Below are 24,750 nucleotides of genomic sequence, written 5' to 3'. Positions count from 1 at the left end.
AAAAAAAAGTTTAGTTTTGAGTGTAGGTCAGTCACAATAACTTCAATTCTTCCCACAAGGTGCATGAGAAGAAACATCCTCATTAACTCTTTGCTCTGAGAAAATGCTTGGAAGTACGACAATCATTAGAATTTTCCATCTCTTTCCATCTACTTTCTGTAAGAAAGTAGAAAAGCAAAAAAACAGCAGCAGAATACTCTCTGGTAACAGACTAATAAGACTAATGTAGAATATTTTACAGGAATGGTTTATAAAATATTAGTAAGGGGTTTTTGTATAGCATGATTCTTTTGATTTTAGTCAACATACTGGTTTAGGCTACGAGGCTTCAGAAGCCCTGCCTGTGCCAGATGCCTTGGGAAAGGTCAGAGGGGCGTGACTCACCTGTGAGGATTGTGTTGTCACCGCCAGCTCTGGGCAGGACAGTCCCACCTGTGGTGTCCCAATTTCCAGGCCAGATGCACAGTTGGCCCGGATTGGCTGCGCTGGCTCCTGCCTCAGCACGGATTGGCCGAGCCTCCCGCCTCCTCTGTCTCATCTTGCTGGGGCACCAGCGCTGCCCGGCTGCAGCTCCTCCACTCTGACCACAGAGGGACCCGAGGATGCCCACGCATCAGCACTTGGTCGATAAGGTGTGTTGCTGGGGATGTGGTGGACAGGGTGCACACTAACTGGCGATACTTATTCTCAAAGGCTAAGAATAAGTCTGTGGCTCATCAGGAGTGTCTAGGAGAAGGAGAAAAATACTCATAAAGAACGGAATAGAAAGGGTATGCAGGAATTAGTCTTAAACTGTTGGCAGGATGGACTTGCAAGGACTGTGTTTTTCAAATTACGGAAAGGTACTTGTCATATTAGTTAAATGCTCTATATTTAAAAGCTTTTAAAACAACTTTTGTCTCTATTCAGAAGTTTGCCCAAGGCTTTGGAGGAGCAAACCACCAAAGTGTCTCTTCCTGAGTCCAGTAGACTTTGAACACAGTAGCTAACTAGCACTCAGGGACTTAATTGTTGGCCTGAAGTCATATTAGACTAAATATGGAAGAGGATTCTTAAGGTGGCCACTCAGGTGTTGGAAAGATGAAGGCCATATAGACCCATAGGGAAAAAGCTTTGAATCTGTGACTAAAAAGTATTAAGAATTTTTCCATCAGATGAAGAAACTGAGGATATAGTTAATTTTTCATAATTATATCCAATTGGAAGTTTGCAAATAACATTTATTTGCCGGAATTCTCTATGATACTATTTTATAAATATTTACTTTTTGTTTCTTTACATTTTTCGTGGTGAAAAGGTAAAATATGTGATCCAAGGTAACACGACTGCATTGAGTATGTATTGGAACTCGGAGCCCATAGAAGTTTTCTGCTTCAAGTCTGGACTTGGAATTTTTTAAAATGTTAATATCTCTCTTTCTCATCTAAAAGCTAGTTCCAAAAAATGGCATGATGGGACTCTTAGAATACCTTTTAAACTGTTAAATCAGAGAGCTGATACAAAGAGAAGGCACCTCAGCCATGTTTCAACATGTTGTACTTGTATTTCTGGCTCTTTTCTAGCAAGAAAAAGAGGAAAGATTTCAGACTGGCTTTCTTTCATGGCAGAGTGCAGCTCCAGACAATTTTCCAATCCTAGCTAAACTAGGGCTTTGCACTTTGGAATAGAACGTCTAATTAGAAACATCCTTTTTTTTTTCCATCTCTCCATGAGTCAGACAAAGATTTCAACAACACATAGACTGGTTCATATTAAATCACTGTTTACCACATCTGTTGATATAATAGCACCCACATGCTGTATTTAAAACTTAATTAGAGGTGGGCCACGTCAAAATCATCACAAGAGATCGGATAACCGCACCCAGCGTGCTGATACCAAAACATGATGCTTACCAGGATCCATTAAAGTGACACTTTGATGAGGCTTTAGAGAGGTACAGTCTTCATCTGCTTGAAGACATGATAACTTGCATGTATCACTTTCCTGGTTGCTGCTCTGACTAGTTGTGACACCATGCAAACCTTCATCATCCTACCTGGAAACCTTTCAGCACTTCATAGTCACCTGTTTTATTATTTGTTGACTCAGTGGCTTTTTAAAAAGTTGTTGAAGTTCAGAGTTAAGTACAGGGATGTTTGGAACTGCATATTTTTCCCCTGCTCCCAGATGCTTCTGTTACTTATTTCATTAGCACGTACAAAACCAAATGATCTTTCACTGTCATGCATGAATTAAGATACACAGGTAGATGGTTCAAATTGAACATATCTCTTACCTTGTGTTTGAAATGCGTAAAAAAAATCTCACACAAGGCAATCCTGTCACACAAGGCAATCCTGTAGCAGACAGCATGTAAAATATCATTATTAAATACTTCTGGAAATTTAACTGTTGTATCAGCATTTTTGTAGCTGGAAGAGTGAGTTCTTCATAAGATGTAATGGCCTTTTAAATTATGTAGTGCCACACTTGAATGTTTAGACTTTGAACATGGGGTGTAAAATCTGGTATTAAACACCTGAGAATACTATTGGGAAATGTTTCCTTTCTTTCTTGGAAACAGTTTACCATCAATGTCAATACTACAAGTGAACTATAAAGAAAATACAATTTTTCTTCACAGACAGTCCTGGAGGAATGGACTTCAGTCCTGTCTTTCAGGTTTTTTTTTTTTAATTTCTGTACTGGCTATAGTTTATTCTTAACCCATAGGAAGCATGCAGTAGTAATTTAGTATTTTTAAATTGTTTAGAAGTTCCAGAGGACTTTGCAGAGGTCTTTTGTTATGTCCTTCAGGAAACAAATATTTTGAAAAACGTTAAGAGTACTCTGAGGCATTTAACTAGATTTCTTGACCATCCCTTGGAAGTGAGAGTAGGGAAAGCAGTCAAAGGAGAGCATGCTAGTCATGGTTATATCTACAGTTTGGGAGAGCAAGGATTACATCTTCGTTCTTGAGTAGCCAAGGAGCTGAGCTAGATCTGCCAGTGCAACAGTGAGGAACTCTGTTTAAAGACTTCTCTAGTTCTAAGGTGTAATGTAGCAGACGTGGCTGTAAATGGACTGCTGGCATGTAACCTGAAAATTTAAACTGCCATTAAATTATAATATTTGGGTCTCTTATTCCACTTTTCTGCAAGTGCATATAAGTACTTTATTTTAATTTTTTTTTCTTCAAAATACATGAATGCAAAGAAAGTACAGCTTTCTGAGCTTGCTTTTTTTCCTGTCCTGGAGAAAAGCAGATCTTTTTCAAAATGGCAACTACTTAAAAGAAGTTACTATGAACTGTACTGTCTTTTTGTTCCACAGATGAGAAGGCATTCCTGCTTTGTTTTTTTGTTCTGTGGAATATTTTTGCCTGGAATCCTTGGTTTTCCACAGACAAATACCTCAATTGATTGCGATTCCCTGTTACCAAACTATGAAGCTGAACCTCAGACATCTGCACCACCATATATTATTGCTGTATCTTTTGATAACTTTGAGCCAGGAAATGAAGTCCAAGGTAAACAATCTGAATGACATAAAATCTTTGTTCGTGTCTTCCAGAATTACCTATCTTCATAAAAATTCCTCCATTTTCCTCTCAGTCTAAATAATTTATTTTTTAACTTCAATCTTGTTCTTGTATATCTGAGATATTATTATTTTTTCTGTTTTATATCTGTATGTACATACTTGTATAACTGAAAATGCATTCTTTCTTTTTTCTTCATTTAATAAATATATATTAACTTTATGATGTAATTTTTGTGACAAAATTAAAATTAAGTGGGACAGCTGGCCAAACTGGACTAATAATTAGTTGCTCTTTAACTTTGTATTTGAGTATTTGAATCAGGCCTCTGCAATACAAAGGGATCCTACTCATTACTTCTTCACATGGTGTCATCTTACAGGAAAATAAAAATTCAAGACGCAGTATGAGACAACTCAAGAGTGAGACATTTTGAGTCATCCTTCTAAGAGCTGCATCCCAGATTTTATCAAATTGCAGGAGGTGGAGCTGTTGTGGCTAAACCACCTTTTTATTTTCCTAATCCCAAATTGCTCTCTGGATGGCACACCTTAACAGCCTTGTTTCTCCACACTATGATGCCATCTCATGGTGCTGTCACACTTCAAGTAACTTGTGAATGCTTCTTTTCCTAGCCATTCATGCTAGAAGAAGAGTGGAAGTGGAAGAGAGTTGTGACCTGTCACATGTCTATTGTTGGATCTCAGTAGCTGAAAAAGAGCATTATTCACTAAGTAGTTACTCCCTGGCTGGGATTCTGTTTTACTTTAACCTAGTAGCATGGATGTACTTCCACAGAGAGTTATGTATAGGGAGAAGAATGGAGAAGCCTTTGAGTCCTGCTGCTGCTGCCATTCTTGGGAAAACATGTGTGAAGAGCTCCTTCAAAGATGGGAGGGCTCTTTAAATATGGATACCTACTTTTAAAATACTACTGACAGAAAAATGATGGATGGATTTAAGTATATGCAGACTGTTCAGCAAGTTAAATGAGATTTATCATGACAAAAATATTGAATCCCAGATGCTACTAACCTTGCCTTTTATGTCCCTTTTTTCCCCTAACCGTGCCTACTTTTAGCACTACTTTTCTCATGCTCCCAATTGTAAGCACCCCATACATGGTCTCAGGGAGCTCAGGTCCCCTTCCACTGAGTATATTGCAGCTTCACTGTGACATGCCGCGTGCTGACTCCTACAACTCATCCCTGCTGCATTTAGTCCTGCATTCAAGGGCTCCATGTCATTGCTTCTGTGACACCTGGGGAAAATTAGTGAATTAGGACTGAAAGTTGATGACATTTGGAAGGCTAATTATGCAGGTGTTTGGAAATGCTAAATTATCGAGGTATGATTGGTCTTTGCCTTCACTTTTGTGTCATTCCCAGTTCATCTACACTTGTTTTTAATGTTGACACATGCCTCTGTGCATAAAAAATTATTCTGATTTTGTTTGCCAAAGTCCCTAATAATGGAATTAGCAAAGAAAAGTTATAATAGATCATAACAAATTTGGTTATGCCTTTTCGAAATTTAATGTCAGTTTTGATACACACAAAGCATGAAACTGCTCTCTTCCATATTTTTCTCAGCTCCTTCAGTAACAAAATTTGAGTAATATTGAGCAGCTTATATTAAGTTTTCATATTTAATGTAGAACATGGAAGCCAAACTGTAGTTTCTCTCTTTGCAGTTACAATACATTAAAAACAAAAGTTTCTGCATTTCAGCCTTACATGAAAGCTAATCTTTTCTTTTAAAACAGAGGTAGAAGGAAATGCAATTCTCTTTCTCCTATAGCAATTTTGACTTTGTAGGCCTAGCTAGACAGAAAATAAATAACCTTTTGGTCAGCAGGGCCACTGCTTATTTAGAGCAGAATTCCTTTTAAAATTGTTAGTAAATCATAAATTTCATGTTACTTTACACAGAAGTGCCTTTCTAAATTTTTTCCTTTACCTTTATTGGTTTTCTCCTTATAATTAAGAAATGCATTTTTAATGATTTTTAGAATTGTACAAGGTTTAAAGGAATTACTGCACATGCAGTCTTCTGCCTTGGAGTGAAGCAAATTACATGGTAAACATTCAGGCAGTTTTAGCTGTATATGAAACTTAAATTTCTCAAAATATCTCTTTTCACAGTAACTCTAGAAGCACTTGGAGATGCTGGGTTTAAAGGATTTAATCTACAAGCTCGAGAAATAGATGGAGATGTTCCTGTTGGTACTTTTAAAATTACAGATCCAAACACGAAAGGCTTGGAATGTCACAACATGACGGTATGTGTGCAGTCTTTGGAATATTTACTGACGTTTGGGTTTCTTTTAAATAATAGAAGTAGGGATCATTCTTTATACAGCAAAGCTATTTCATCAGTAGAGTTTAAAAAACTGGGCTTTCTCAAGAACTACATATATCCTCTATATGTGATATGAACCTAATGTAGAAATTCCCTAGCTCTTTTTAGAACTACATCAGTGTTTCCTGTTGTAGTAGAGAAAGTTCCTGTAATAATACAGGTAAAAGTCACTTTTGCATCTTATATAATTATATGTATTCCTTTTTAATTGCAGAATTCAGCAGTAAGTCATGCCAACTCAGATGTGAAACAGAAAGTTACAACAACATGGATTGCTCCACAGGATGCTAGAGAGCTTCAATTTATGTAAATAGTTGTTTTTCAAATTTTTTTTGCCTTGAAATTTTAATTCTGTGTTGAGATGGACCTGTGTTGCTATTTCTGATATTCTAGTCTTGCCATCATCATGGGTTTTTTCATAGTTCACCATAATTTCCCACTGTGTTCATTAAGTAATATGATTTCCATTTCAAGATAAAAAGACAAACACTGTCCTACAGATCTTAATATATCTAAATATTTCAATTAAGCACAATACTATTAATGGATCTTTGAGTAACCAGTTTTTACACTTTGACTTCTTTAATTAAAACAGCAACAATATGAATGTAACTTGTTCCCTGAAAAGATGAAGTTCAGGCTCTATTCAGTTCAGGCTCTATTCAGTTATATCTTTTTTTTTTATTTTGAACAGTGGCAAAATAGTAATTTGATGTAAATTCTTCTAATATAAATTTTAAAATAAATGTATGACCCATGAACTAAATTTTGGAAACAGGAGAAGACTTATTTAGCCTGCTTTTAATGCTACTTTTTTTGCAGATCTGAAGCTTGTAAAAATTCCACCTACTCTAACAAATGCATGCTTGAAGTATATTGGAAAATATCTAAATATTTGATATCTTGTATTGTTTGAAGTGCATATTTATGGTAGGGGCATCTTTGCCTTGCTTCATTAAATCTTGAAAAATACAAAGAATAGGCAAAAGAATAGGAAACCACAATTGCTTCTACTCGTTAATGCCATGAGAATCAGCTCACCATCATAGATAAAGATTGTCAGTGTGTGTGACAATTCTTATGGACATTTGAGCTGAGACTCCTCACTGGAGTCAGTGCTTCTTCAAAGAGTGCCCACACCTCTTCTGCTTGTTCTCAGCATCTGTTTTAGTTATCTTCAAAATTATGTTGGATAATGATATGTCACTATAAGGAAAAGTATTCTGTGCAACTTGTACTGTATACACTTAAAACCAAAACAGAGTAGATATTCTTGGCTGGGGGCAAAGGGGGAGGAGAGTTTATTAGTATTTTATATTAAAATACTGTTATAGAAAAATAATTATTATTTTGTTTTCTTTCTAGTGCAACTGTGGTTCAAAATCTAGAGAATTTTTGGGTTGGAATTCAAAGCAAAACTCTCACACCTATACGTTCTGTGTCAGTTAATGCGACAGGAAAAAGTAAAAGGAAGGTATGTTTTGAGTCTGTTTGAATGATACTTTAATTACTGTATTAATTTCTATCTTTGGCTTGATATAAGACATATATTTGTTGTCATTTATTCATTAACTAAGATGGCCAAGGTCATTAGATGTTTTCAATAATTGTAATTTAACTGCCTAATCCACTTACTAAAATGATGAAGAAATAAATATGATTTTCCTCCCACAGAAATGAGGACAGTAATAATCTAGTCATCAAAACAATCCATAACTTAAAGCAAAAAAAAAAAAGCAAATTGTTTATAAGGAGAACTGTACTGTACTTCTGATGAACAGTGCTGTTCTCAGCTGCTGCCCTAAGCTCTGGGAACTGTAACTGTGTAGCATACTCTTGAAAGGAGTTGGTAAAATTTTTTCTGCTAAGAATTATGCTTATATGAAACATATTAAACATGATTGGCAGCTTAAGTAAAGAAATTCTCCTCAAATCTATTGTATTGGTCTGTAGCAGCACTGATTTATGTGAACTTGTGATCTAATCAAGAATGAACACCTGCCTTTAATCTCTCACTTCACCAGCTGTATTTCCTGTTTCCTATAATAAGCTGCCCTTTTTTTTTTTTGCAGTAAATAATTTGGAAATGCTTCCTCTTTTTTTTTTTTTTCCCACAGCTTATGATAGAATTAGAATGTAACAAGGTAAGAGCAATTTTTCTTTGATTTCCCAGTTTTCAGTTACCTCACTTTTAGAATTCTCGTCCTACTGTTTCACGCTTGTAGCATGAGGATTATATTATACCATTCAAATTACTGTCCTAGCAATATCACATTTATGCTTTCATTTTTCTATTCAGTTTTGAAGGTACTTTTATTTTGAATTAGTTAACATTAGTTCTCAGATGAGATTGTTAAAATGTGTAATGTGTTGTCAGCAGTGAAACACTTGATTTCTTTGCTGGGACCATCAATGTGAATTCAGTTGATTTCCTGTTTAAAGTAATATTTTTACACCAGTCAATAAACAGTAACTGGAACCTGTACTTTCTTGCAGCGTGGAGGGACTTACTCAACAGGCCGATGCATCATGGTAAATATTCTTTCTCCAAAGATATTGACATGCTGTTAACTGCCCAGGATCTCAAGGCCTAGTCAAAAGTTGCTTCTAGAAATGTCTTTATACCCTTCGTCACTCAATTTAATTTTTTGTTAGTTTATCTTTGTTGACTAAAAATCCAAAACTGTCTAAAGGGTTGTCACACTTGCTACCATTCCCTTCTGTAGATTCTCTCTAGCTAATCTGATGTAGCTTTGTAATAGAAGTTTTCTTTTTTCTGTTTTCTCTTTTTATTCTTACTGTTTTCTTGCTGTTCAAGGTCACTTATTTCAACAGCTCTGAAACCTTGCCTTTTGCAAATCATGATCTAGATATAAAATATAGTTATTTGATTTTTTTCCTCTGAAAACTATCACTTGCAGCTCAGTGAAGAAGCCTCTTTTCCTTCTTTGCTTTTTTACAGCAAATATGCTAATTATTGCATACTCATATCAGTAAAATCTTTCATCTACTTTTTAATGATTGTGATGGTGTAGGTCTCCTCCTCAATGATGTATATCAAGTGTATGAGGTCAGATAAAAAAGGATACAAGCAGCAGAATTATGTTATTTATAACAGCTGGATTGGCACAGTTTTGATTATTTGTCTTGAAAGATCTCTGAAATAATTTTAACAGTATCAGTTTGGTGGAATGAAGTAATAGAAAACTACTTTGTGTGTTCTTTCTCTTCCCACCAAGTAGAACTTTCTTTCCTGAAAATCACTTATATAAAAGTAATTTTTCAGCAAAGTAATAAATACCAATTTGGTTTCTTTACAGGTTGGACCTTCCAGTTCCTCCCAGAACAGCTATTCAGGCAGTCAGGTATGAGCTCTAAATTCCAGCATTTGTATGTTTTCCTTCAGTAACCTTGAATGACTAAAATTCTGTAACTACAGAGTAGTGAGGTGATTTAGTACAGTACGGAAATATCTTCTCTGCTAGTTAACCCAGAAAGGCAGTTATTCATCCAGTAAACAGTATGTTTGTACCTGGGCTAAGTTCAACTACCTCCACTCTGCTGAACTCAACAGCTTGTTCCAATTTAATGTCTATATTGCTTTTAACACCATATTATATATGCAGTTGAAAATTTGGGGATATCACTGTTTAGTTAGCCTTTTAAAACTTCTGGGGTATGTATGTCTGCATTCTCACCACTTTTGCTTCATTAATCACAGCAATGTATACTTGGTTTTTAGTTGATTATGTTCACTACCATTATATGCCTATTTTCTCTTTAACTCTTAAATACTTTCTGGTATGTCTCCAGTTTCTTGAACTGAGCTTCTCAAGGATATATTTCTTACTAATTACTAGTTATATTTATTGGTGAATTATCTGGTAATATTCAATTTATTCAATATTTACTACTTGTAACTGGAATTACCAGATACTAAGAAATACAAATTATTTTGATATATATGCTAAAAACTAGTTTTCTTCCCTTTTTTTCATATATAATACATATTCTTTTCTAAGAGTTGAGTTTCTCATCTTGTCATATAGCTACTTAAAGTTATTAATTTTTTATAAAATATGATCCATTCAGTAAAATTTTGAAAGGTTTCATGACCAGTAACAAAGTTGATGAAAGTTATATGAAGTAAAGATCATTATTAATGTGTCATACTAAATTAGAGTTATTACAGGCCATGACAGTGAACTGGTAACCTCTTTACTTGCTTATCCCTTGCTTGCACATACACATTGCCAGCTGCACAGTTTTTCATGCCATAAACAGCATGACATTGGGTTTTTTCTGTCTTCCCCATCTGAGCTTTTTATATAGAGATAATTGAATTCTGTTTTTATTTCAGGGTGGAGTAGTCTACACAATAAGCAAGAGTGGATGTGTCCCTGTAAGCACTACTTTTACGTTTTCTTTTTTGTCCCCAGCATAACTCTATTTATAGTAACTCCTAGCCTTCAATGGTATTATTTAATAAATGTTCATGTGGGAGTCTCTGTTCCAAATAGAAAATAATGATGAGAAATAACTGGTTTATTTTTTGTCTTAGGGAGGTGCTGCTGGTGCATATGGCCAACAAGCCTGCAGAGATGTAAGCTGGTTATAGATGTTTTTACTGATTGTCTCCTACTCTGCTTCTTAACTCATCTCCTTACTGCAAATTGCACTTGATTCTCTTCTATAGAGCTATTGAAGTCTTCCTAAATATATTCAGGAAAATAGTGTTGGCTTAAGGTATTGTTCTGAGATTAAAACCCAAAATTAAAAGATGCTACCTTGTCAGTTCCTCAAAGCCTAATAATTTATATTTAAGGGTGTATATGTACACATAGGTATACATAAAATCACCTATTATAAACTCTTAATTTGTTACCCTACTAAAATGTCATAATTCTCATTGTGTAATGTTTTTTATCAGTTAAAATAATTGTCTTTGGATTTTGCATATTGAGCAATATTATTTGGGAATTTTTAAAACATTTGCATATTAAGTCTTTGATTAGTAGACAATTTTTTATTGTCAATCTCATTTATTCCATTTGTACTTGAAAACAGGTTAATAATTAGCAAAGTATTGTATAAATAAATATTTGATTTATGTTTTTATTTCAGAGTGCATCCTTATCCGGCAGTGGTCTTACTTATGGCCAGGTAACTGTGTTTTCCAACATGTTTTAGCTCCCTAAGGTATTCAAAAGCTAAGCCTTTGTGCCCAAATTTACCAAACAATAATTAAATTTGTGGAAGGGGATAAAGGCAAACTCTCTTCAAATGTTTTAGTAGTGATCATATCTGGAAATAATTTCAGCAGATGAGTTGAATATTTGGTGTATGTTGCTATATCCATTTTTTTAGAAGTTACTTCTCTTTTTGCCATACATTTACCTAAGCAACAAATGGATTCTGTATTTTTTACAGTCTGTCCCTTCAAGCAGTTCAGATTCCAGTAAGAAGGTAAGCACTCCTTTTCAAAGGGAAAAGAATTCTTACAGTTATAACTTGGCCTGACTCCTGTTATTTCAGTCAAGACTTTTCAAGGTTTTAACCCAGATTGATTAATATGATTTGATTTGGTTTGGTTCTTAGAGATGGGCAGAGCTTCTAATGAGAAAATATTAACACCTAAGCAGAAGATACAGTTACTGCATTTGGCTTATTTTTTTTTTAATTAACTCAATATCAAGGGGCTTTTTAGCATAACACTGAATAAAGACAGAATAAATTGATCTTCTAGTTTGGGGTGGGAAGTTGAAGATCAAAAAGGGCACACAGTACAGGCCAGGGGATATGGTACAAGACATGAAATCCTGCTTCTGCCTCTACAGCTGAGGCATTGTGTAGTTTGGGGCAAATCTTTCATCTTCCTATACTCTTGTGTAAACCATGTGTATATATATATTTATGTGTGTGTGTGTATATATAATTCTTTTCTTGGTAATGTGAATGAATTTTTTTAATAAAAATAATATTTTATAAAAGGGATCTTCCATAGCATTATTATCAGAGTTTGTAAATTTACAGATTTCAGTATTCTTCACTTTTCTAACATATTTAACAATTTAATCTCTGTGGTGAGTAAAGAGATTTTTCTGGTTTCTCTATAGGTCGTGGTTGTTGCCAACAGCAACCCTTTTCCACCTGTGGTAAGCAGTTTTTTCTCTACAATACACATTTTCTCTACAAATAATTTTGACTCAAAAAGGCTTTCAAATATCTACATTTTTAATTTTTCAGAAATATCCCTGGAGAAAATTCTTTGGCAGGCAGGATTTACCCTATGTGTATAGTTATCTTCAGGGAAGGCCTGTTGTAAGATAGGTACAAATCTCATGGTCCTGTGGTTGCTGTTAGTTCTTGCAGAGATAATGGATTAGCTGTAGACACCAGGTCTCTCAAAGTATGCAAACTCTGTGTTCCTGAATAGTTTTGATTTTCTGTTTCTACTGCAATTTTCTTTTGAAAATTCACTTCGATTCTGATTTTTAAATGATTACATTCTACTCTGCTTACTTGGAACTAAAAGTAAGTTTAGCCTTCAGGTGCTTAAAGTGAGTTTTTATAATGTAATATTTTATAGATGTTTAATTTCTAATAGAACATGTTGTTCTAACATGAATAAAGGTTAAGATGCATTTGCTCTATGCCATCCTTTTTATATCATTCTTTCACATTCCACTGTGTATTGCATCTGAAATATAAGGGCCCTTTTTCCCTTCCTCTGCTGCAATATTCTGTTTGGGCAAGCCCTTGTACAAAATAATTAAATATATTTCTGTTTCATTTGCAGCGTCACACCTTCCCTCAGGTACGCTTACTTTTTTCTTGTGATTCCTATAGTATTATTATAGTTGTTATGGGATCAAACCAGTTGTCTCAGGATGGTGTGTGCCACTCTTCTACATTTGTCCCTCATGCCCCAGAATTCAGCAAACAAATGACTGGAAGAGGAAATGGATTTGTATGTGTTGATGTATGTCCAGTGGGAGTGAGACAGGTTGGAGGGATGATGATGTCTTAGCTTCCTTCCCACATTTGGAAAAGCCAAGCTGACTGGTAGTGCAGAAAGGTGGTGCACATAACCTGTGCTCTGCTGCTCTCCACAGAAGATTTAAGAGTAGAAAATTACTTAGACTGCCTCCCCAGACTTTCAGAGTTGAGAATAACCTAGTTGAATGCTGGGTGTTAAGAACTGATGCACAATACGTAACACATATGACCTTTCCCTTTATTCTCACAAACTAAATTGCTCAACTTAGTATTTTCTGTTTAAGTGCATTACTTTTAAACAAGACAATTAAATTATGTTTCTTTGTTTCTGGATTTTTTTTCAGAGTTTGGGAAGCTCTGCTACAAGAATCATAGTACAGGTAGACATTTTTTCGCCATTATACTTGAGTTTTAAATGAAGCTTTGTCTTAATAAACTAATAATTTGTCTCTTAGGGAACATTTGTGGATATGTGGATAGCTTAGAGATATCTTAGATGTCCACGAACTACAGTGGTGGAGTAGGGCATTTCTGTAATTACAGCAAAGGGGATATCTTAGTTGGTTGCTGATTAAAGACCATTGCAGCTGTTTTTGACACTTAAAAAATCTGAAAACCTCTGTGTGCAAATTCCATAGTGCTTTCAAAATTGGCAAAAGTTGACCATCTTGGTCTGCTCAGGAAGGAGGATGGAATTCTAGAACTAAAGCTTGAATGTTAGTCAATATCAAATTAAATATAAATCACAACCTGCACAGTTCCATCTTCATTTAAAGTGTTTGTTTTTTTAATGGAAACACCCAGTTCAGAATTACGTTTTTAAAATCCTACTGTTAATGCTTAGGTGAACTGTATTTGTAATGTTGCTTCTTGATAACCAGGCACTTGGAAAGTTGATTACAATCCAATCTCATTAAGAGCATGCTCATAAAGTATTATGAATATCATCAGGCATATTTTTCTGGGTTCTTTGCAATTTAGCACGTTTAGCATGTATCCCATTCTTAATGGCTAGCCAGTCCACTAGATGCTAGTCCATTAGACTACAACAACAAATTCTCACTTTCATCAAAAGATCAGTAGCAGGTTACCCCAGCTGAAATTAGTCTTTTGGAAATCATCACTTTCAAAATACATAGCATTATTTTCTTCCCTGGCTAGTGATGAATGCTGGCAAAGAAAGGAATCAGATTTCCTCGTTATTTAATTTATGACTTTAAATGTACAGTGTTTTAGTTGCACAGGTTAACTGTTTTCATTGTGTAGATATAAAAATCATTTTATTCCTCTCATAATCCACATACTTCGTGGGAATCAAAATATTTTCTGCAGTGACTTTCCTTAGATTAAATTGTAACTGTGGCTTTTTCAATTTTTGTTTTGTCAAAGACTTTGTCAACAGTTTGTTGTACTTATTCATGAAAAAATATCGGTCATAATATGAAGACAAAGTTTAAAGGCAATGAGTTTAAAGGCAATATGTGTAGTACATTTGAAGGGCAGAATTATTTTAACTCACTTCAAATACCACAATATTACACCAAGATGTATTATACAATTAATTTTCATTAAGAAAATGGTAAGAAGAGATATATATATACTTTTAACACTTTATTTCTGTAGCATCTTTATATACATCTTATAGCACATGGAGATGGCATAAAGTATGAAAAGGTGTAATGAACTCTTTGTGGCTTTCAAACTGTCTAGTAGATAAAGGGACAGAGCTGCTCCTTGAAATGGCTTAGTGCATAAGCAATTTCTCTTAAAATTAAGTAACCTGTTGTTGTTGTTGTTCCTGTGTAGAGTGGACAAAAACAGCAAACCAGCAGTAGTACTTATGTTCAGGTAAGTGAACTTAAAAAGTATTATAAACATTCCTGTAGACTTCACTAAAACAGGGCCATCACAACTTAGAAATAATTTTCTCCATTAAAAAATGGAATTCATAGGTGCAGGTATTTCTATTTCCTTGGCTTTTGTTCATAAAAATACCATCTGATGTTGGTGTTCAACTGTTTTTGTTTGTGATGCTCACAAAAGTATTTCTGTGTGTGATGGGTTGACATGAAATGAGTGTATTCCACTCAGAGCATAAAGGTCATGGCCCTGAGAGGAAGTGATTCTAGGCTCACACTGCACCATCAGCCCCAGACTGATAGATTCAGATCCCTTGCATATTAGACCTCGAATTCCAAAAGTTGTAAAGGGTAGTTGCTTAGCCATATCAAGAATGATGAAAAATCATAATTGTGGAACTATGTGCAATGTCTTCCAGGATTGCTTAAAGCTACTTGTGTGAAAAACAGTGTGTGAATTTAACAAATACTCAAATAATGGTGTCATAGATTATTGCAAACTAAAACTTGAGGATATTCATAGTATGAACTCAAGTATGAAGTGTGAAGCCAGTCTCTAAGTGTTTCTCCTCTTGGGGGTTGGGGTTAGGAAGGATGCAAAAGTCTGTCAATATTCTCTATAGCACTACATGCAACCAGAAAAATGTTTCAAAAGGGTAGGTATGACTTTTAGGGATCAAGGCCACAGGAAGCCCACTGCTCTATATCACAAATATTCAATACGCACAAGGTTGGCATTCATGGCTTCTGATGAGAATAGGACAATGTATTGCAGAGATGTTAGCATACTGCTCTGTCTACTTTGTGCTTTTAGGGAATCCCACATGCAGCTGTTACTTCCATAAACATCATGCTCTTTTAAAAAGCCTCCTTGTCAAGGTGGTAATTATTTTCTCTTTATTTAAAGGGTTCCCAAGGCAGCCAGTCCTATAGTCAGGTGAGACTTTTTGCTGAAATGTATTCAGCTTTTCTGCAGGAGCTTGTAAATGGACTTCAGGGCATGGGCCATTTTTTACCTTCTTGATGTTTCCTAGTAGTCCTTGATTTTGGTTTGTACCACTGAAATACCATGTGAGGGAAGAAAATAACATAGTGCAGAGGAACTTTAGGTGGAAATGGACTTTTCTGCTGCAGCTGTGCTAAGATGGTACAGCTTTGTTTACAAATTACTTCTTGCCTTTCTTACAGGGCTACAGACCTCAAAGTGGCAGTTCCTACAGCCAGGTACGCATCAGTAATTTAGCATTTGAGAATATTTTAGCTGTATTTTAGTCATACAGCATTTGAGAAATGGAGCACTGTGGCACTGTAGAGGCACTGGGCAATCCCTCAGATTTTGAACTTTAATGGACATTTTCTCTGAAACTGTCTATTCTCACACTCAACATTTATGCACGTGCTACTTACTGATCTGGAATGCCAGTGTGTGAAATCATCACACGCAGCATCCTCATGAGTGCCAGGAGATGTCTGGCTCTTCATACTGCCCTGTGTGGCTTTAGGGTGTAGGTGCTGGCTGTTGCTAATGCAGGCTGGCTCCCTTACTGAAAGGGAAGTAACCAAATGGTGTCCTTGTCTTAGGGTGGACCAGGTTTTTCGGGCAGCAGCAGTTCCTATGGCCAGGTAAGCAAACTGGCTGTTCTGCAGAAAGTTCTTTACTGATCTTTCTGTGGCTAACATGACTGGCACACTTTGGAAGTGATGTTTCCCTTGGCATTCTGTGTCTCAATTTGGGCTGTGGCTCCTGCTAAGAATAGGACAACATGCTGCACAGAGGCACAGCTGTTAGCATTCTGCTCTGTGTCTTTTGGCACAGGAAGAATGTTTCAGGGAATCCCACATGCAGCTGTTAGTTCCATAAACATTATGCTCTGTAAAGAAGCCTCCTTGTCAAGGTGGTAATTATTTTCTCTTTATTTAAAGGGCTCCCAAGGCAGCCAGTCCTATGGCCAGGTGAGACTTCGTTGCTGAAATGTGTTGAGCCTTTCTGTTGGAGCCTGTCTTGTAAATGGGCTTTGGGGCATGGGTGGGCTTTTTTCCTTCTTGGTGCTTCTGAGTGGTCCTTGATTTGGTTTGTACCACTAAAACACCATGAGGGAAAAAATAACATAGTAGAGAGGAACCCTTAATGGAAATGTGCTTTTCTCTCTGGCATTCTGTGATTCTGTTTCAGCTGTGCTAGGACTGCACTTACACAGCTCTGTTTACAAGTGACTCCTTGCCTTTCTTACAGGGCTACCAGCCTCAAGGTGGCAGCTCCTATGGACAGGTAAATGTCGGTTGGAATAGAACATTTGAGAAAGTGTAGGTCATTGTCCTGAAAAGTTAGCAGATTTTAAAATAATTTTTTTCAATTCACACTGAATTCTTAACCAATATATCTCTGACTCCATTTCAAATGTTTTGTTGTGAACATGACCATTGTGTTTTTCGTGGATGGATACAGGAATCCTAGATTTTGGCTGCTGTCTTACCTTTTCCATGGGTTTGGAACTTTATAAATTTATGGTAGAAATAGTCTATTTGATGCTGTTCCCATTCCAGTTGATGGTATAATACAAATTTATAGTCAGTTCTTGCTGCCTCCTTTGCTCTCAGCAGAGGAGTAGTGTTGAGGAATAAGGAACATTGGGTCAGGTTCTCAGCTGAATGAAGATTTGGTGTGGCAGCCTGCAACTGATGAATTTTTACCTCCCTTCACAGTTTTTATGTAAATTGAAGCAGCCCTAACATAGCTATGAATTTTGTCAAGATCTCTATGTCAGATAGCAAAGATAGACATGATACTTCAAATACTTTTTGGTAATCCCTATCTTCATAAGTCTCCCAGGCAGCTGTGGCACAGGTCTGCATGTACATGAAACAACTGCACTTTTTGGAGATTATATTGAAGGCAGATTGCAACAGCAAATTATAACCACAGTAACTTTATATTACTGAGAAATTTTTTTAAGTATAGTCATCCTTGGCTAATTCATTTGACCTGCTACTTTGAGTTGCATTGTTTTGTTTCCATTTTATGAACCTATATTTTTTTCTAAGATTCTTTCCTAATTTTTAAAAATTATTTTTCACCCTAATTTTCCCTCAGAGGAAGGCAATTATGCAATTGGGGCCAATGGAAAATACAAATATATGAAATCAATATTCACCTAGTATTCAGCATTAGCCATCTAAGCCCAGTGTCTGAAAAATAAAGGAAAAACAAACATAGTAAGAAATGTTGTGTCCCCTCCTGGAAAACCCTCATAGGATTAGAGTACTGTCTGAGACAGATGTAAAACTACTCTATGATTGTCATTCAATAAACAGTGTGATCACCTATTCCTCCAGAATAGAAAATATCAAAATAACTCTAGTTTAGCCATAGAGTCTGTACATTCTCTGTCTTATTCTGCTTTCTTACCCCACAAAGAGACGTTAGAAAGTCATCTGCTTCACAAATACAGTAACTGTGTATCAATTATTAATTTCATACAGGGCTACCAGCCTCAAGGTGGCAGTTCCTACAGCCAGGTAAGCATCAGTCAGTCATCAGTCAGAATATAGCATTTCAGAAATGGCACTGTAGAGGCACTGGGCAATCCCTCAGATTTTGAACTTTAATGGACATTTTCTCTGAAACTGTCTATTCTCACACTCAACATTTATGCACGTGCTACTTACTGATCTGGAATGCCAGTGTGTGAAATCATCACACGCAGCATCCTCATGAGTGCCAGGAGATGTCTGGCTCTTCATACTGCCCTGTGTGGCTTTAGGGTGTAGGTGCTGGCTGTTGCTAATGCAGGCTGGCTCCCTTACTGAAAGGGAAGTAACCAAATGGTGTCCTTGTCTTAGGGTGGACCAGGTTTTTCGGGCAGCAGCAGTTCCTATGGCCAGGTAAGCAAACTGGCTGTTCTGCAGAAAGTTCTTTACTGACCTTTCTGTGGCTGACATGACTGGCACACTTTGGAAGTGATGTTTCCCTTGGCATTCTGTGTCTCAATTTGGGCTGTGGCTTCTGCTAAGAATAGGACAACATGCTGCACAGAGGCACAGCTGTTAGCATTCTGCTCTGTGTCTTTTGGCACAGGAAGAATGTTTCAGGGAATCCCACATGCAGCTGTTAGTTCCATAAACATTATGCTCTGTAAAGAAGCCTCCTTGTCAAGGTGGTAATTATTTTCTCTTTATTTAAAGGGCTCCCAAGGCAGCCAGTCCTATGGCCAGGTGAGACTTCGTTGCTGAAATGTGTTGAGCCTTTCTGTTGGAGCCTGTCTTGTAAATGGGCTTTGGGGCATGGGTGGGCTTTTTTCCTTCTTGGTGCTTCTGAGTGGTCCTTGATTTGGTTTGTACCACTAAAACACCATGAGGGAAAAAATAACATAGTAGAGAGGAACCCTTAATGGAAATGTGCTTTTCTCTCTGGCATTCTGTGATTCTGTTTCAGCTGTGCTAGGACTGCACTTACACAGCTCTGTTTACAAGTGACTCCTTGCCTTTCTTACAGGGCTACCAGCCTCAAGGTGGCAGCTCCTATGGACAGGTAAGCATCAGTCAGTCACTGGTCATTATACAGCATGTATGTGGTGTTCCCATATATGTATTGAAAATTCTGTTGTTTCTTACTTGAAATAATACAGTAAGTACTCTTTAGAATTAAGTCTCATGAACTTTTTTCATATGGCTCTGGCAATAGGCTCACTGAAGCAGCACTTTCCCCTGTAGAAAGGAGTGCATGCAGGTTTCAGCTTTCTGATGCACTTCAGTATTCAACATACTCAGTACTTTACCAGATAATTCACAGTAGGATGTAGTTGGTCTTCTACCTTGGAAGCAACTTGGCAGTTAAAGCCCTTGAAAATTTATATCTGTGTTTGAAATGGAGAATAGGAATATTTGGATCATGAGCTGCTTTTTTTCTTTCCCAAGCAGGGTGGATCTGCTTCTTATGGTGGCAGCAGTGGTTGTGGACAAGTAAGACTTTTGTCTCCAAACTATTTGAAAACTATACCCAGCTTTCTTTGCAATAGTAGCATGTTTTTAATAATTTATAGTGTTTGTTAGTTTGAAATCTGTTGCTTTCATTGTTACATGGACTTACCTAGCACAGAGGTCAAGAAAGGCTGATATTGTTGGCCCTTATAACCAATATGAAGTGGCTGCTCCCATTTAGAATTACGCATGGAAGACAAACAAGTGATTAATCTGTCTACTTAATAAGTATATAAAATCTTTGCTTGGGAATATTTGGATGTTACTCCATTTATTTTCTATAGAAAATGATAGGAATAGAGAGTGGCTCAAATGGAATAAGAATTAAATCAGTAGTTTTCATCCCGGTTCTATTTCAGCTTGTGTATGTCTGCAATGGTGTAAAGACATTGTCTTTGATTATGAGATCCCAGGTGAAAGGATCATGGGTGAGGCCAATATAAACCTATGTTTAAATAAATATATTGAGGAAAGCAACCAGAATGAAAGATAAGTATAAATACAGACATTTTTAGCAGTACTTAGCAGAAATATTAGGATTGATAGAAGTTAGGCATGAATGAAAATGCATGTGAAAGCATCATAAGGAGCATTACAACAAGGACACAGTTACCAGCAATGACACTGATAAACACTGAATAACGGATTATTTCCACCAAGCTGTGTCATGGGTTGACTTATCAAGAGAAGACCTGTGCTGTAATAATGGGAGGGTGACAGCCAAGGCAGAACTCTTTCTGTGTACTGTTCCTCATCCTGTCATCACAAGATATACCCAAAACGGGTAAATGAATGGCTCTGAGCAGAAGCCTTGCCTAAAATGCATGGTGGGTGAATCTAGCAAGAGATTGATGGTCACATTTAGATAGATGGTTGCCCAACAGTAACAGTTGCTTCCAAAAAATCCCACCAACAGTTCATCTTTGCCAATCAACAGGAACTAGGATGGTACAGAGACATCAATTACCAACCTACCTCTTTCATTGTGGCTCACAAGTAGTCCTTTGATCATCTGTGTGCATGTGTCTTGATTCTTGTATGGAAGTATGAGAGTTGCAGAGGGTAAAGCCACACACTTAAAGGGTTAAATAAAATTTAACTCACCCTCTGTAAAGTTATATGTTGAGTTTTGTTACATTAATTCACACATAAGAAATTTTAAGGAAACTAATTACTTTGCAAGAAAAATGGCATTTACTTTTTTGTTTGTTTGGTTTTTGACAGGGTGTTTCATATGATAGCAATCCCTGCCACCAGGTAAATGGTCTTTCTCCTCTTATTTTAAGATGCATCCACAATTAGTTTCGACACTAATTCAATTAGTCCCAAATTCAGATTCATATTGCACAAATCCATGTAATCTTACAAATTTTGAGATTAGAACTGACTATCTTCCTATACACAGAAGTATCACAGGGGCTTTGGAGTCTTTCTTGCCCCATTTTTCCTAGTGTTATGTCTGTGAAACATCTAAATCACTAGGACATTAAGGCCAGATTCTGGAAAGAAGAAGTCTGCTGCACAGTTCCTTAACTGGCATGACTTAAATCAGGGCTGGAACTCGCCAGTCTCTCTTTTCCTATCAAAAGCCAAAAAATATTTTAGGACTGCCACTTGAGGTTCCTGAAACAAACTGGTTTAACAATTCACTGTTTTTGCAGTGAATTATAGACGGCTACATGTGTATTTGTTACAAATTCAAGTGTTGGAGCTCTACAGACCACTATTTTAAAAGATGTCAACTATGTTTAAAGAAGTCATCCTTGTGATGTTAAAAATTAGGAAGAAAGCAGCAATAGATGATTTCTTTCTTGTTCACAACATTTCTTTTGATTCTTACTGAGTTTTCACTAGAAACAGAAAAATTGGATAGATTCATTGTTTCAATAAATACTGTGTTTTAGCAATATAAATATATACTATATTTATAAATGTGCAAACAACTTAGATGTTGCTTCAATATATAGTTATTATGTGGTACAGTATATACAATGCATTGTATGTAACTTGGAACTTGATAGAATTATATATTAAATAGGTATATATTTTATAATAGCTCTTAATATTTTTAAGAGGACTTATTTCTTTTGAAGAAAGAAGAAAATGCTTAAATTTTGTTCTAAAATCTTCTAGAACATTGAAAGATAATACTTCTCATTTCATTTTTGACTGTTTTGAATGAAGCCTCAGTCCCATTTTAGCAAATGGAAAATTTCCCACTCACTTCAATTGTTCAGGATTTCACTGTTCTTATTATGCACTTTTGGCTTGAATACTTCTACATTTCTTCTGATTTCACTGGAGGGAGTTACATTCCTCTTCTAAAGAGGGCACACTGAAACATACTGAGTGCTTTATTTAAAACCTTCTCCTTGAGGCCACTGTATCTCACAGGTCACAGCTTTCTAAGTAATAATGCTACCAGGGGAATCTGTATAAATTCACTCAATTTATATAAATTACGTTTTCTACAGGAGAAAAAAAGATACATTCTCTAGAGAGTGTTCCAAATGGAACTCATCTGTGCAGTAGACATTACTTAAATGTTTGAGGTTCCTTGATTTATGTCTCATCTAGTATTTACCATTGCATTACTGGCAGTGTGTGCTCATTATGTTAGAAATTATATCTATATTGCATATCTGCCTCTGCTTCTTACTCTTCCTAAGCAAGTATACCAAAAATATTCCATGGCCAAACAGTGAGTGTCTAAAGCATTTTTTGTCTGATTTACAGGGTGGATCACAGGGCGGTCAGGTACGTAACTCTTTATTATCCATTGGTAAAAACTTTTAAAGCAATTCTAATCCACAGTACAGTTTTCTTGCTCATGGGGATATAGAATCTTGCAGAGTCTCTCCGTGTCCAGTTTGTAACTCATTTTCTGCAGGCACACTTTTTATCAGCCCTGAAATTCCACTTATATAAAAGTGGAAGTTACATAGAACTTCCATAGAACTCAGCAACATAGGATAGCTGTATGCACTCAGATGAAATTCAGCTCTCCAGCATTATAACTGTTGCTGTTTTGTTTTCACAGGGTGGTTCATACTCCTCACAAAACTATGGTGGTAGCCAAGTAAGTATTGCCTCCCACTGAGGTTTTATGATGGTTTTAACTTCTGTGATGGCTGATTGCATTATGGTAATGTAAATTCTAATTATTTTGTTGGTGTTTTTTCTTAGCAGAGTGGATCATCATACTCCCAAAGTTACAGTGACAATCAGGTAGGTAGACCTTGATTTTGTCCTGGTAAGAACTTTTATAATATTTGATAATTTGTCCAGATATCTTGAAAATTGTATTTTTTCAAAGGAATCCTAGTCAATTGTTTATTCCAGCTTTACAGCCTCTGAGCCAAATCACAGTTTCTTCTGAAGTAGAGTTTATATTTGTTTGTTTTATAGGATGGATCCTACTCACAAAACTATGGTGGTGGCCAAGTAAGTAATACTCTATTTCACTACTTGCACATCAGTTCATATAAACTTTAGCCTCTGCTCAAAATCAGGTTTTCTATATCCTAATTTTCTCCAATTTTCATTGCGTTTTTTGTTTGTTTTAAAGGGTGGATCATCTTCAGACACCTATTATGAGAATCAGGTAAGTAGTTCTTTCTCCTGGTTACGTATTATTCGTAGTCCCTGCATCATTTTTCTCAAAGATGTAATAAAACATAATAGTTTCTGTGCTTTTCTTGGTTTGGATTTGTTTTGTTGTTTTTTATTTCTTTACTGAAGATTGGAACATTCTCTGTCAGCCACTATGGCAGCTATGTATTTGGCTCCTGTTTGCCTTATAAAGATCGCAATTTAATTTAACTCAGCTTCTCTTTTGCATGAGCGTCTCTTCTGTCTTGTAGAGGACAACATGAAAGTGTATGTTTAGCAATTCATACTTTTGAGGAAATAACTGGTATCTGATGTCCTTCTAGGACTCACAAGACTTCTCAGATGATAGTAATCCCAATGCCTGTGATGATGTGAGTATGCTGTCTCTAATATATTTTCATCTCAATATTTTTCACGTAGATGAGAAAATGTTGCTCTGCTAGATGCAGTCTTTGGAGCAGAATGATCCAGAAAGAATGCTGAGTTTCCACACTAATAGCTGTTTCAGCAACTGCCTCTTCTCTTGCTGCAAATTGTCATACATATGTTTACGGATACACTTAGTGCTTTTAAATGCATTTAACATGATGAAATGAAATATGAATAAAAATACTTCAATGCCTTTCCTGTAACAGATGATTTTCCCCAAAGTCTAAGGTACATTTTGCATTAATTAAAGAAAAAAAACCAAACCTGAAAGAAAATCTTTAGGTATATACAATGAATGCAAGATATTACAGATGTTACACTGCTTTTCATGTTACATTTCTACCAATCTAAGGTTGTTATTAAAATGTTTTTCAGACTAGAATGGTAGAATTTCAAACTAATTTAGACAAGGCTGTGGAGAATGGCAGCAATAAGTGATTTTTGTTATGTCTGTATGCAGTATCGGAAACAATTTTCTGTAAGCTTACTTTATTTAAATAATTCTCAAAAAAGGAAATAATGTATTCTTTTCCAGAATGACACTACCTACAGTGCCAATAATCAGGTAAGTACTTTGTTTGTTTTGTATTATTCGAATGATTAAAGATAGTGTTAGTAACTGAACACTTCTATATTAGACCTGTTGACCTTTAGTATATAATTGCTTTATAATACCCTTCAAAAAGTTAATTATTTCTCTGTATTCAAGGCTGCTGCACAATTATTAAAATGGCACAATACTTCTAAGAATATATACTAATACATTCGATTCATAATATATCCACTTTAACGGGACAGTTATTTGGGAATTAATCACCCATGTACATGAGGCATGTAGCCATCTCAAGCTTTGCTCACTCGTTCAGATTTAAAGCCACTTACATGCTGCTGTTTTAAAGCAACATTTGTTCCCAGTATTACCCAGTATTATTATCTGTGTCAAGACTTTCCATCTGTCCTACAAGCAGAAATGGTGAATTAACATGGATA

At 36.0% G+C, this 24,750-nt stretch overlaps 1 protein-coding gene across 1 annotated transcript in view; it reads left to right on the top strand.

Annotated features, from left to right (window-relative positions):
- Positions 1–602: 602 nt before the first annotated feature.
- The window catches only part of LOC309576059 (uncharacterized protein), a gene marked incomplete at its 5' end in the record, with an annotated part of 48,106 nt that continues 23,958 nt past the window's right edge, over positions 603–24,750 (top strand). The window contains 22 exons of the mRNA XM_082287022.1: positions 603–632; positions 3,388–3,511; positions 5,668–5,804; positions 6,099–6,190; positions 7,250–7,358; positions 8,002–8,028; positions 9,205–9,249; positions 11,009–11,047; positions 12,001–12,039; positions 12,684–12,866; positions 14,690–14,731; positions 15,931–15,966; positions 16,976–17,046; positions 18,223–18,258; positions 19,175–19,270; positions 19,660–19,701; positions 20,944–20,976; positions 22,456–22,476; positions 22,760–22,798; positions 22,909–22,947; positions 23,128–23,163; positions 23,288–23,323. Coding sequence (XP_082143148.1) covers positions 603–632; positions 3,388–3,511; positions 5,668–5,804; positions 6,099–6,190; positions 7,250–7,358; positions 8,002–8,028; positions 9,205–9,249; positions 11,009–11,047; positions 12,001–12,039; positions 12,684–12,866; positions 14,690–14,731; positions 15,931–15,966; positions 16,976–17,046; positions 18,223–18,258; positions 19,175–19,270; positions 19,660–19,701; positions 20,944–20,976; positions 22,456–22,476; positions 22,760–22,798; positions 22,909–22,947; positions 23,128–23,163; positions 23,288–23,323 — 1,352 coding nt within the window. The remainder of the gene's footprint in view (positions 633–3,387; positions 3,512–5,667; positions 5,805–6,098; positions 6,191–7,249; positions 7,359–8,001; positions 8,029–9,204; positions 9,250–11,008; positions 11,048–12,000; positions 12,040–12,683; positions 12,867–14,689; positions 14,732–15,930; positions 15,967–16,975; positions 17,047–18,222; positions 18,259–19,174; positions 19,271–19,659; positions 19,702–20,943; positions 20,977–22,455; positions 22,477–22,759; positions 22,799–22,908; positions 22,948–23,127; positions 23,164–23,287; positions 23,324–24,750) is intronic.

This window comes from Coloeus monedula (genome assembly GCF_965178545.1).
Source record: "Coloeus monedula genome assembly, chromosome: 9".
Classification (NCBI taxonomy): Eukaryota; Metazoa; Chordata; class Aves; order Passeriformes; family Corvidae; genus Coloeus; species Coloeus monedula.
This window is presented reverse-complemented; position numbering and strand designations above follow the sequence as displayed.